Source organism: Garra rufa, unplaced genomic scaffold, assembly GCF_049309525.1.
Source record: "Garra rufa unplaced genomic scaffold, GarRuf1.0 hap1_unplaced_352, whole genome shotgun sequence".
In the NCBI taxonomy this organism is placed as follows: domain Eukaryota; kingdom Metazoa; phylum Chordata; class Actinopteri; order Cypriniformes; family Cyprinidae; genus Garra; species Garra rufa.
Window position 1 is genome coordinate 1 of NW_027394619.1, and position 14,875 is coordinate 14,875.

General features: G+C 33.8%; 1 protein-coding gene across 1 annotated transcript; it reads left to right on the forward strand.

Annotated features, from left to right (window-relative positions):
- Nucleotides 1–683: 683 nt before the first annotated feature.
- Nucleotides 684–14,650, forward strand: LOC141317114 (exonuclease mut-7 homolog; the record flags this gene model as incomplete). Its single annotated transcript, XM_073832927.1, has 3 exons — nucleotides 684–753; nucleotides 8,929–8,993; nucleotides 14,303–14,650. Coding segments are annotated over 3 exons (483 nt in total), but the record flags the coding sequence as incomplete, so codon positions are not given.
- Between the last annotated feature and the right edge of the window lie 225 nt (nucleotides 14,651–14,875).

Below are 14,875 nucleotides of genomic sequence, written 5' to 3' on the forward strand. Positions count from 1 at the left end.
GCACGTCGCCTAGCCAGCTGGCAGACTGCCCTTTCTAGGGCTGCTGTTCCCACAGGGAGGGAGAAAGAGAGAGAGCGTGTTTGTGTGTGAGAGACTCAGATGTGTACATGTGGGTACTGACACCTGAGGCACTTGTTCACATGTTGCTCAACACGAGTCACTTCAACTGTTAAGTAAAAAACCCTTGCTGTATGTTTCCCCTCATAATGCAAAGGTAAATCGTAGCCCTGAAGCGTTGCAAATACAACAGGGAATGATATGTAACACTTTTTTTGTGAGTAAACTGTTGCTGACTTGGGAAAAGCTGGGAAAGTGTGAGAACTCACTGAAACGACTCGCATGTCGAGCAGCTGCCAAACGGCACATTTTTGGGGATTGCTACATGGGGGAAAGAAAAAACACTTTTATTTTACACTCATTTGTTTGAGGTCATCTAGCAAATGCTGCTCTAACTTCCCAGCCTTGGAGACAGAACTAGGCTTTCTGAAGTCATGGGAAGAGTTTTTTTCAGTTATAAAACGGTGATGAATGTCATTAAAATCCAGCAGGCAGAAGAATGATGCAATGTTAGACGTGTTCGAGTCTTTTTAAGCATGTTGAAGCCTGTTGAGCAGATCTGTGTTAGGAATCAGTTTTTTCCATGCGGTTTACAATCATAACAATGATTGGTCTTTTTTGTGCAGGGTGTGGAAGTGTGGAGTCTAGACAGCGCCACCAGGTGTGCAACAATGAGCCTGGAAGGACAATCAAAAGGTACATCGTTGGATACTTTCTAGCTAATTCGAGTCATAGTCATTAGGACAAACTTTTTACTGATAGTATTTAAGTCAATATGAAAACAAATGGGGTAGAAATATATCTGTACTATTTATTGGTAGTGGATGTTTTTATGTATTTATTAATTAATTAATTTATATATATATATATATATATATATATATATATATATTAATAAATACATAAAAACATCCAGTAAAGTAAAGATATTTAAAATATTTCAAAATATCATAATATAAATATGCTGTTCTTTTGAAGTTTGTTCATCAGAGAATTCTGAAAAATAAATGTATCACATTTTTCACCCCAAAAAAAGCAGTTTTCAGCATTGATAATAATCATAAATGTTTCTTGAGCAGCAAATGAGCATTTATTTTTCTTACCTATGAAATGTCAAAATTGCAAAAAAAAAAAAAAAAAAAAAAATTGAAAAGGTTTAATTTAAATTTTAAATTGTAATATTTCAAAAGTACAAATTTTAGCATATTTGATCATATAAATGGAGCCTCTGTGAGCAAAAATATTCATAAACAAAGTTAAAAAAGAATCTTAATTTTTTTTCACCTGAAAATGTCAAAATAGCAAAATAATTTACAATATAGAATTTAAAATCTTACATTTTTAATTGTAATAATAATGCCAAAATATTACTGTCTTTACAATATTTTCGATCAAATAAATGTAGCCTTGGTAGACAAAAATATTCAAAAATAACATTTTAAAATAAATCATATTTTTTTCTATAAAAATGTCAAAATAGCAAAATTGATACTGATCATAAATGTTTCTTGAGCAGCAAATTAGCATGTTAGAATTAATTTTAATATATATATATATATATATATATATATTACAATAGAAAACAGTTATCTTAAATAGTAATAATTTAAAAAAAAATATCACTTATTTTTGATCAAATAAATGCAGCCTTGTTGAGCAAAAATATTCAAAACCGTTAAAAAAATTTTTTTTACCTATGAAAATGTCAAAACTGCAAAAAAAAAAAAAAAAAAAAATATATCATTTAAATCTTAAATTGTAATATTTCAAAAGTACCATTTTTACCATATTTGATCATGTAAATGGAGCCTTGGTGAGCAAAAATATTCAAAAACCAAGTTAAAAAAGAAATCTTTTTTTTTTCACCTGAAAATGTCAAAATATAGAATTTAAAATTTTACATTTTTTAATTGTAATAATATGCCAAAATATTACTGTCTTTTCAATATTTTCGATCAAATAAATATAGCCTTGGTAGACAAAAATATTCAAAAACAACATTTTAAAATAAATAATTTTTTTCTATAAAATGTCAAAATAGCAAAATAAGAAAAGAAAAAAAAAAACAATATATAATTTAAATTTATACATTAATTTTAAATTGTATTAATATTTAAAAATATTACTGTTTTGATCATATTTATGATCAAATAAAAGCCTTGGTGAGCAAAAATATTCAAAAACAACATAAAAAAAATCTTTGTTTTTTTCAAAATGGCAAAAGAGAGAGAGAGAAAATATAGAATTAAAATTTTAAATTAATTTTAATTTTGTAATATTTTAAAATATTACAGTTTTTGGCATGTTTTTGAATACAGCCCTGGTAAGCAAAAAAATAAAAATAAATAAATAAATAAAAACATATAATTATAAAATAAAATAAAATATCAATAAATATAATTTAAATTTGTAAATTTGTAATGTATTCATTTTTTTAATATTACAGTTTTTATCGTATTTTATATTAAATAAATGCAGCCTTGGTGAGCAAAAATATTTAAAAACATTTTTAAAAAATCTTATAAAAAATATTCCCCTATGAGAATGTCAAAATAGCCACAAAAAAAAGAGAAAATAAACAATATATAATTTAAAATTGTAAATTAGTTTTAAAATTGCAATAATATTTCGAAATATTACTGTTTTTATCATATTTTTGATCAAATAAATACATATTATTATACGGTAAAAATTATTACTATTTAAGATAACTGTTTATATATATATATATATATATATATATATAAATAATAGCAGTAAATAAATATATAATATAAAATTGTAAATTGATTTTAAATAAATACATACATGTGTGTGTGTGTGTGTGTGTGTGTGTATATATATATACACACACACACACACACACACACACACACACACACACACACACACACACACACACACACATACATGCAAAAATATATGTATATATATAAAATCTTAATTATTCTTTTCACCTATGAAAATGTCAAAATAGCAAATGTGTGTGTGTGTGTATGTATATATATATATATATATATATATATATATATATATATATATAATATAACATAAATTTGTAAATTAATTTTACATAAGTAATAATATTACTAAATATTACTGTTTTACCATATTTTTTTATCAATTAAATGCAGACTTTTGAACAGTAATGTAAATTTACTGTTTATTGGTCATATTGTAACAAGACACTAATTATTGACTTTGGGCATAAATTGAATATTTGTGCATCCCTAAAATCCAAATGGACCCCTTTTACTTTCTTAATGCCTGATCCCTGCCTTATTTAAGCAATTGGTGCATATTATTTCAAATTAAAAAACATGTTCATAATCATAAAAATGACATTTCCTCCTATTTTTCAACCAGCCATCGAATCAAGACTACATTATTCCTATCCTTTCCATTCCTGATGGATAAAGCGAAAGCTGAACACAATAGCAATGGTTTGGCGAATACTGTGAGAGTCAAATCCACTTCAACATCATTCCAAAGAGTTTTGCACATTCAAAAACTTTAATAATGTGCTTGATTAAAGAGCCTCGTTTCTCGGGTCGTTTGCTCCGCAAGTGAAAGCAGCAGGCGATATGGACTTGTGTAAGTGCATACCTGTCTCCTTCAACAACATTCTCACTTTTCAAACTTCACATTGACTAGCTGCATAGTCTACATTCCTTAATGTCCTTCCGCCCCACTTTCTTCCCATGCGTGTGTGTGTATGTTAATGCCTGGAGAAGAATGAGGTTAGGGTGGAGCAGAGACAAAGACCAGAGAGTATAATGCTTTTGTGTGTCATCGTGCTAATATGCGTGCAGAGTGCCGCCACACCAATCACGGAAAGTTCGCTTATGGGAAAAGACGATCCTAAGTAATGTTTAAGACAGCCCCGGTAAGCTCACGCAGGAAGCCTCGCGGGCAAATCCGACGATCTCCGCGCTCCCTGACGGGACGAGGGGGGTGGGGTTGCTACGAGAGTGGCCGGAGAAAAGCCCTTTGCGCCACTTTCCCAGGCTGTCGGTCAGGAAGGCTGGATTTTTTACACCGTGACCACCGTGTTGCCCTTTCGGGGAAATCCGAGACAAACACGAAGAAGGGGGAGACAGGAAAACCGGCCCTGGGAAGAAGGAGAGGCTAGGAGAAGAAAGGTGTTGGCCACACAGCATGAGAGAGGCTGTTGCTTTCAGGGCTCCTCAAAGGAGCGTATACCTCCCCTCGGTTACCCCATTGTCACCGGCCTGTCCTGTCTTGCCCCCGCCTTCCTCCTGAGAAAAATGGCTCATCTTCTCACCGTTTTTGTGGCCTGGAATCACTGGCCGAAATACAAAGGCCCAACACCTCGCACACAACAATAGACTCCTCCTTTCTCTGCCTGTTACGCGTATTAAATGTTAATTTTCTGGCCCTTTTTGGCCAATTCAAATGCGGTGTGAAGTATCCACTTGTAACAATAGCTGACTGGGGAAAAGAGTCAAGGGGTGCATTACAAAAGAAGTAAAATAGTTAAGCCTGTATCCCGGATTTAAAGGGAAAAGTTGGTAAAGTCTTAGGCGGGAAAAATGGTTCAAAGCAAACACGAAAACAAAACACTGTTTGCTTTCTTTATTATGCATTCCTGAAATAATATGATAATGTTACAATAGCAACAAAAGAAGTTTTTACCATATTTTTTGGTAAGCAAAAACATTCAAAAACATTAGATTTTAATTTGTTCGCCTATGAAAATGGCAAAATTGCAATTATATTTCTAAACATTACTTTATTTCTGATCAATTAAGTGCAGACTTGGTCAGCAAAAAATATTCAAAAGTCGTAGTAATTCCTATCCTAATAAACCATACATCAATGGAAAGCTTATTTAAATCTCAATTTCCCAAAAAATTACCCATATGACTGGTTTTGTGGTCCAGGGTCACATATACTACTGCTCAAAGGTTTGGGGTCGGTTTCTTATGCTCATCAAGGCTGCATTTATTTGATCAAAATACAGAAAAAACAGTAATATTGCACAATGTTATTACAATATAAAATAATGTTTTATTTTATTTTAATATAGTTTAAAATATAATTTATTCCTGTGATGCTGAATTTTCGTCAGCTGTTACTGCAGTCTTTAGTGTCACATGATCCTTCAGGAATAATTTTAATATGCTAATTAATTACTGTTATTATCAATGTTGGAAACATTCCAAATATTGTTTTTGGAACCTGTGATACTTTTTTTTTTCAGGCTGAATAAAAAGTTTAAAAGAACAGCATTCATTTAAAATTTAAATCTTTTCTGACAATGTAAATCTATGCTATCACTTTTTATTAATTAAACACATGCTTGGTAAATAAAAGTAGTAATTTCTTTAAAGAAAGAATAAAATTTACTGACCCCAAACTTTTGAACCGCGACACTGAAGACTGGAGTAAGCATTCTGAAAATTCAACTTTAGTTACAGATATAAATTACATTTTAATGAATAATAATATAGAATTTTTTTACATCATAATATTTCACAATATCAGCCTTGATGAGCAAGAAACTTCTTTAAAAAACATTAAAAATCCCAAACTTTAGAGCAGTAGTATATATGTAATATTTTGATTTAAAATGTTAAATGAAGAAATCAGATTGTGTTTGAAAAGGAATGTCAACATTTTTATAAAATCATTAGACCATCGCAGTTTTGACTCATCAAGCTGTGGTGCTTATATGGGGAAAAAAGTTTTTATTCTAGCCTGCAACGTTTCCTGTTACAATGTTGTTCACAGTCTTTCATCAAGCTGTATTGACTTTCATTTTCAGCTGACTTCTCATCTCTTCCCTCTCCAACTACCTGTCATATAGAGGAGGGGTTGACCGATTATCGGCGCCAATATTAATCATATTTATGGTAATTTAAAACCAATTTGCTGATAAAATAATTTAGAAGCATTTAACGCAGGGGTCCCCAAACTAAGGCCCCGGGAGCCGAATGCGGCCCGCATTCGGACCATTTGGACCGGCCCTCTGAACAATGCCAGAGACATATTTTGAAAATGTAATTTTAAATATGTTTTTCTTATATCATGTCGGTATTTGATATTAAAGGTTGGCTTTCAAACTAAAATGTCCCTTAGTTATTAACATAGCCTAATTATTTGTTAAATTCACCAACAGAATGGTACATTCAACGTAATGTGTCATTGTGATCGAACAGGTGATACGCGAGCCAGCTAGAAAAATCAGAGCGATGACAAAATGACTCAATAGTATTTGAGGTGAAACTAGCACTGCTTGTGGGACAAGTGCAAAAGCAAGACTTCACTCATCTCCCAGTTACCCAAAGTTTTTCAGCTGAGAAACAGTTAAAAAGTCTGTGGAAGTGCTGAAAATGCTGAAGGCGGAATTTGACGTGTGATTCCAAAAACACAGTGGACCAACAGCAGTAGATGACATTGCACCCCAAATCATCACAGACTGTGGAAACTTAACACTGGACTTCAAGCAGCTTGAGCTATGAGCTTCTCCACGCTTCCTCCAGACTCTGGGACCTTGATTTCCAAATAAAATACAAAACTTGCTCTCATCTGAAAAGAAGACTTTGGACCACTGGGCAACAGTCCATTTCTTCTTCTCCTTAGCCCAGATGCCTCTGATGTTGTCTGTGGTTCAGGAGTGGCTTAACAAGAGGAATACAACAACTGTAGCCAAATTCCTTGACATGTCTGTGTGTAGTGGCTCTTGAGGCCTTGACCCCAGCCTCAGTCCATTCCTTCTGAAGTTCACCCAAATTCTTGAATCAGTTTTGCTTGACAAGCCTGTCAAGGCTGCGGTTCTCTCGGTTGGTTGTGCATCTTTTTCTTCCACTCAACTTTCTGTTAACATGCTTGGATGCAGCACTTTGTGAACAGCCAGCTTCTTTGGCAATGAATGTTTGTGGCTTACCCTCCTTGTGAAGGGTGTCAATGATTGTCTTCTGGACAACTGTCAGATCAGCAGTCTTCCCCATGATTGTGTAGCCTAGTGAACCAAACTGAGAGACCATTTTGAAGGCTCAGGAAACCTTTGCAGGTGTTTTGAGTTGATTAGCTGATTGGCATGTCACCATATTCTAATTTGTTGAGATAGCGGATTGGTGGGTTTTTGTTAAATGTGAGCCAAATCATCACAATTAAAAGAACCAAAGACTTTAACTACTTCACTCTGCGTGCATTAAATTTATTTAATACACAAGTTTCACAATTTGAGTTGAATTACTGAAATAAATGAACTTTTCCATGACATTTTAATTTACTGAGAAGCACCTGTATATCTTTTGAAAAGAAATTATCATTTGTCTGTCTGGTGCATAAAAAAAATAAACTATTCTAGCATTAAAGGGTATAATAAATACAGATAAAATCATAATAAAATAATAATAAAAATAAAAATAATAATAATAGTAGTCACTCCGGCCCATGGAATTTTGTTTTATAAACCGACCCAGCCCCCCACTAAACAAAAGAAAATTATGTAGCCCGCTCAGAAAAAAGTTTGGGGACCCCTGATTTAACGTTTTCTCAGTGCTGTTGTGATTCTTAATTTCATTAATTGTTATTTTTACACCAGACCTATATATCAGTTCAAATATATAATATTAATATATATATATAATATTAAGTATTAATAATTAATATACCAAAATATATCAAATACATAATGTATTATGAACAATAGAGCTAACGTCTATTACGCATTATAACAAGTGACTGCAGAAGGCACCGACAGCCTGACGATTGTTTTTACACTTTACTGTGCCATCTAATCCTTGTTTAATATTGCCTAAACAACATTTAATTAAATTGTCCACTTAATCTTTAGTATTTGCCCATTTCTTTGTTATGGAAATGCTACAATCACAATAATCTCTTGAATATGTGGATATTAAAACAAGAGTTAGGGTTTAAACTTTTATTTTGAATTGCGATGAACGGTTAGCATATTAAGAAAGATATTGATGGATTCTCCTGTGTTTGCGTAGGTTTAGGAATAATTTATCTAACAAATCTGATGAAATGATGGACATTGTGTTCACAGATGTACGTTATAATAAACCCACAATTGCAACAATATGTTTGTGTGGAGCAGCATTTACTGTGAACGGAGCTGCTCTGACACACATGTATGTAACCTACACGCATGTACATAAATAAAGCCCACATATTAAACCTGCACTGTATATATTTATCGCAAATGTTTTATGGATTTTCATCCGTGGAATGTACAACTTACAGTATTTTGCAAAATGCAATCAAGTATTTTTTAAAATCGAGTAGTCAAATTGAATCGAGAAATCAACAAGACTGCATTTTATAACCCAATCAGGTATATTGCAACAAAAAAAAGAAAAAATTGTTTAATTTTTACAACAAATAAATCTGCAGAAATAATGTCCATTTTCAAACATTTCCTCATCTTCCGTTAGTTCCGCCCCCCAAACTTACACCGTTGGTTGAATAGCATTTCAAAGCAGTTTCTTTTGCAATGTCAAATAAAGTGAAATTTATTTTGTGGAGTTTGTTGAAATAATGAATGCCTTCGAACAGTCCCTCAATTGTCAAACAGGCAAAATCACTTAACTGGATGAACCTTTTAGTTATAAAAGGAAAAAAAAAATCAGTTTAAATTGGAAAAGGATTAAGAGCACTTGTAAAATCATGAGCAATGACAATTTAAGCTGTGGCGCTCATATGGGAAAAACAAGTTTGAGTCTAGCCTGCAACGCTTTGTGGACGAAAGTGGAAAAAGGCAGTGTAATTAGCGTGAGAATTTGTGAGGTGGAGTGAAAACAGACGTGTAGTTAAGAGCTGAGCGCAAGTTGTCGAGCCGGACTGTGTGTAACCCTGCTGTCATGTGTACTGCCCCAGGTGTTGACCTGCCTGCCCTGCAGGAGCACCTCTGCGGCCTGTGGAACAGGAAAGAGCAGGACGAGGTAAGAAACAGATGTAATTATACTCCAGCTGAGCATGTGAGCGTCTCATGAAAGGTGACAATATTACATGAGAGAAACCACTTTCTTAATATTTAGGAAATACATCGTCATCCAAGATGCTCATGTCTTTCTTTGTGTTTTTGAGGAAAACATTTCAGGATTTCTCTCCATATAATGGACTTTTATGGTGCCCCGAGTTTGAACTTCCAAAATGCAGTTTAAATGCAGCTTCAAAGGGCTCTAAATGATCCCAGGCAAGGAAGAAGGGTCTTATCTAGCGAAATGATTGGTTATTTTCTACAAAAAATTGACAATTTATATACTTTTTAACCTCAAATGCTCATTTTGTCTAGCTCTGCATCAGCTCTGTTTGTTCCAGTTCATGACAGTTAGGGTATGTCAAAAAACTGCCATCTCGTTTCCTCCTCCAACTTCAAAATTGTCCTACATCACTGTTTTACCCTTTCTTTTGTAAAGGGCTTTTGATCTTCTTTGCACATTCACTTTGTAAACACTGGTTATTAGTAACAGTTATTAATGACGTATTTCTCTGTTTGTAATAAGTACAATACCAGTCAAAAGTTTTTGAACAGTAAAGTTTTTAATGGTTTTTTTTTTAAAGAAGCCTCTTCTGTTCACCAAACCTGCATTTATTTGATCCAAAGTACAGCAAAAACAGTATCATTTAGATTTTTTGATATTTAAAATAACTATTTTCTATTTGAATCTATTTGAATTTCTATTGAATATATTTTACAAAAGCTGTTAATTTCAGATAAATGCTGATCTTTGGATCTTTCTATTCATCAAAGAATCCTGAAAAATGTACTCAACTGTTTTAAATATTGATAATAATAATAATAATAATAACAATAAATGTTTCTTGTATAGCAAATCAGCATATTAGAATGATTTCTGAAGGATCGTGTGACACTGAGGACTGGAGTAATTATGCTGAAAATTAGCTTTGATCACAGGAATAAATGACATTTTAAAATAAATTTTATATAGTAAAAATATTTCAAAAGTTTACTGTTTTTGCAGTATTTTAGATAAAAAAGCAGCCTGAGCAGAAGAGAATTCTTTAAAAAAGTTAAAAATCTTACTGTTCAAAAGTATTTACTGTTTTCACTGGTAAGTGTACATATTATAAAGCTTATTAAATGCAAGCGAAGCATTCACTTTGATGTTCGAATAAATTTTTGTGAAAATCAAATGTCAAAATATGGGTGAAATAATCAGTCATTCCATCATCCTCCAGCTTCAAAATCGTACTACATTGATGTTTTACCTTTTATTTTGTTAAAGGAACACTCCACTTTTTTTGGAAATAGGCTCATTCTCCAACTCCCCCCGAGTTAATAAGTTGAGTTTTACCGTTTTGAAATGCATTCAGCCGTTCTCCTGTTCTGGCGATATCACTTTTAGCATAGCTTAGCATAGATCATTGAATCCTATGAGACCAGTAGCATCACGTTCAAAAATGACCAACGAGTTTCCATATTTGTTGTATTTAAAACATGACTCTTCTGTAGTTATATCGTGTACTAAGACCGGCAGAAAATGCAAAGCTGTGAGTTTCTAGGCTGATAAGATTAGGAACTACACTCCCATTCCGGCGTAATAGTCAAGGAAGTTTGCTGCCGTAATAAGGCTGAAGCAGGAGCAGTAATATCACGCAGCACATGTGCAAATGCTAAACTAGCTGGGAACTCATTTCTGATAATACTCCGCCTGCTTCGGCCATATTACGGCAGCAAACTTCCTTGACTATTACGCCGGAATGGAAGTGTAGTTCCTAATCTTATCAGCCTAGAAACTCGCAGCTTTGATTTCCACCGGTCTTAGTACACGATATAACTACAGAAGAGTCAAGTTTTAAATACAACAAATATGGAAACTCGTTGGTCATTTTTGAACGTGATGCTACTGGTCCAATAGGATTCAATGATCTATGCTAAGCTATGCTAAAAGTGATATCGCCAGAACAGGAGAACGGCTGAATGGATTTCAAAACGGTAAAAATCAACATATTAACTCGGGGGGAGTTGGAGAATGAGCCTATTTCCAAAAAAAGTGGAGTGTTCCTTTAAGGGCGTTTGATCTTATTTGCATATTCACTTTTCTTCATTGGAATACATAAGAGTTCACGCAGAGCTAGACAAGACGAGCATTTGAGGTTAAAAAGTATATAAATTGTCCAATTAAAAAAAAAAAAAAAAACCTTTCGTGGGATTGTTTAGAGTCCTTTGAAGCTGCATTTAAACTGCATTTTGGAAGTTCAAACTCTGGGGGCACCATAGGAATCCATTATATGGAGAGAAATCCTGAAATGGTTTCTTAAAAATCATAATTTTTTGACTGAAGAAAGCAAGTTATAAACATCTCGGATGACAAGTTAGTAAGTAAATTATCCGCAAATTTTTGTTCTGGATGAGCATCCAAAATGTTCATGTCTGTCTTTCTTCAGTCGTTAAGAAAGTATGATTTTTGAGGAAAACATTTCAGGATTTCTCTCCTCATAGTGGACTTCTATGGTGCCCCAAGTTTGAACTTCCAAAATGCAGCTTCAAAGGGCTCTAAATGATCCCAGCCAAGGAAGAAGGGTCTTATCTAGCAAAACGATTGGATGTTTTCTATAAAAACTGATAATTGATGTACTTTTTAACCTCAAATGTACTCTATGTATACCAGTTCAAGACAGTTAGGGTATGTTGAAAAACTCCCATCTCATTTTCTCTTCAAACTTCAGAATCGCCCTACATCACTGTTTTACCTTTTCACAATTATTATTTACAATAATTTGTATGTTTATAATTGTATTTATCATTTTTGGTTATGTTAATTATTTACTGCCATTAATTTTACATTGTTACATTCTTTATTTAATTAAATAATCAATAAAAATGAATTAAACAATTAAGGAAGAACAGTCTCATCTAGCGAAACAGATTTTTATTTTCTAAACAAAATTGACAATTTATTTACTTTTTAAACCTCAAATGATCGTCTTGTGTAGCTCTGCATGTACTCTGTGTATTCCGGTTCATGACAGTTGTATGTCGAAAAATCACTGTTTTACCTTTTTTGTAAAGGCCATTTGATCTTTGTACATTCACTTTGTAAACACTGGGTCGGTACTTCTGCAGAGATGTAGGATGATTTTGAAGTTGGAGGAGAAAATGAGATGGAAGTTTTTAGACCTACCCTAACTGTCTTGAACCAGAAGTTCATGCAAATCTAGACGAGTATTTGAGGTTAAAAAGTATATAAAATATAATTTTTTAAAAGACAATAACCAGTTGTTTCGCTAGATGAGACCCTTCTTCCTTGGATGGGATCATTTAGAGCCCTTTGAAGCTGCATTTAAACTGCATTTAAACAGCAATGGGTTCCTAAGAAACATAATTTTTTGACTGAAGAAAGCAAGATATAAACATCTTGGATGTCAAGGTGGTGAGTAAATTATCTGTAAATGTTCTGGAAGTAAACTTCTCCTTTAATAGATGTTAGAGTTTAAGTTTAGTTTTAAGGTGACCCTTTGCTACTGTAGCTTTAAAGGACAAGTTCACTTCCAGAACAAAAATGTACAGATAATTTACTCACCCCCTTGTCATCCCAAGATGTTCATGTCTTTCTTTCTTCAGTCATAAAGAAATTATGATTTTTGAGAAAAACATTTCAGGATTTCTCTCCATATAGTGGACTTCAATGGTGCCCATGAGTTTGAACTTCCAAAATGCAGTTTAAATGCTGCTTCAAAAGGGCTCTAAATGATCCCAGTCGAGGAAGAAGGATCTTATCTAGCGAAACAATGTTATTTTCTAAAAAACAAAAAAAACAATTTATGTACTTTTTTTTTTAACCTCAAATGCTTGTCTTGTCTAGCTCTGCGTGAATTCTGTGTATTCTGGTTCAAGACAGTTAGGGTATGTCAAAAAACTCCCATCTCATTTTCTCCTCCAAGTTCAAAAATTGTCCTACATCACTTTTTTTGCCATTTTTGTAAAGGGTGTTTCATCTTCTTTGTACGTTCACTTTGTAAACACTGAGTCTGTACTTCTGCAGCGATGTAGGACGATTTCGAAGTTGGAGGAGAAAATGAGATGAGAGTTTTTAGACATACCCTAACTGAAATACAGAGAGTTTAGGCAGAGTAAACAAGACGAGTGTTTGAGGTTAAAAAGTATATAAATTGTCAATTATTTTTTGAAAATAACCCATCGTTTCGCTAGATAAGACCCTTCTTCCTCGACTAAGATCGTTTAGAGCCCTTTGAAGCTGCATTTAAACTGCATTTTGGAAGTTCAAACTCAGGGGCACCATAGAAATCTACAATATGGAGAGAAATCCTGAAATGTTTTCTTAAAAGACATAATTTTTTGACTGAAGAAAGTAAGACATGAACATCTCTGATGACAAGGTGGTGATTAAATTATGCGTACATTTTTGTTCTGGATGAACATTCAAGATGTTCATGTAGTTCTTTCTTTTTTTTGAGAAAAACATTTCAGGATTTCTCTCCATATAGTGGACTTCTATGGTGCCCCTGAGTTTGAACTTCCAAAATGCAGTTTAATTGTAGCTTCAAATGGCTCTAAATGATCCCAGCCGAGGAAGAAGGGTCTTATCTAGTGAAACGATTGGTCATTTTCTAAAAAAAAAAAGAGACCTTTTTAACCTCAAATGCTCATCTTGTTTAACTCTGCGTGTACTCTGTGTATTCCGGTTCAAGACAGTTAGGGTATGTCAAAAAACTCCCATCTCATTTTCTCCTCCAACTTCAAAAATTGTCCTACATCACTTTTTTTGCCATTTTTGTAAAGGGTGTTTCATCTTCTTTGTACGTTCACTTTGTAAACACTGAGTCTGTACTTCTGCAGCGATGTAGGACGATTTCGAAGTTGGAGGAGAAAATGAGATGAGAGTTTTTTGACATACCTTAACTGAAATACAGAGAGTTTAGGCAGAGTAAACAAGACGAGTGTTTGAGGTTAAAAAGTATATAAATTGTCAATTATTTTTTGAAAATAACCCATCGTTTCGCTAGGTAAGACCCTTCTTCCTCGACTAAGATCGTTTAGAGCCCTTTGAAGCTGCATTTTGGAAGTTCAAACTCAGGGGCACCATAGAAGTCCATTATATGGAGAGAAATCCTGAAATGTTTACCTCGAAAAATGACTGAAGAAAGAAAGACACGATCATCTTTGATGACAATGGAGTGAGTAAATTATCTGTAATTTTTTGCTCTGAAAATGAACTTCTCCTTTAATAAATGTTCTAGTTTAATTAGATTTTTCCTCTCACAGTTGCGGCAGGTTTTAGCGAGCAGTTTCTCTCAGATGCAGGAGCCCTTTGCTGGTCTGCTGGACCTCCTGGAGGGCTGCCTAACTGTCCAGAAGGGCAAGTCCAACATCTTTCACCAGTTAATTCTCACGGAGTTTATGCGCTGGAAGAGCAATAATCCCCAGGCTTGTCTGAATGGCCTGAGGGAGGAAGGGAGACTGCGTTTGCAGAGGAAAGCCCTGGGGCTCCTCACAGACTCTCATCCCGGGTACATGGACCCCCTGCTGGAGATTTATCAGCTGAGCTCACTGAAAAGACCACTGCTGCTACAACATGTGGACTTCCTGCATGACTGCTGCTGCTTCAAAGAGGTGAGGGGAAGTCGTCACCAGCCGACTGACAATTTTACAATATGGTCCCATACAATGATATAGGAAAAAGAGAAGGGTTGCTAGTGGTCCAAAAGTATAGCCAGGTCAGTTAGGAGCAAAATATGTAATTTTGTGAACCTTTTTTTGTTTTATTTATTTATTTATTTGATAGTAAAATGTGATCAGTGATGAAATGTCACTATTTTTAAAATTATTATTATTTTT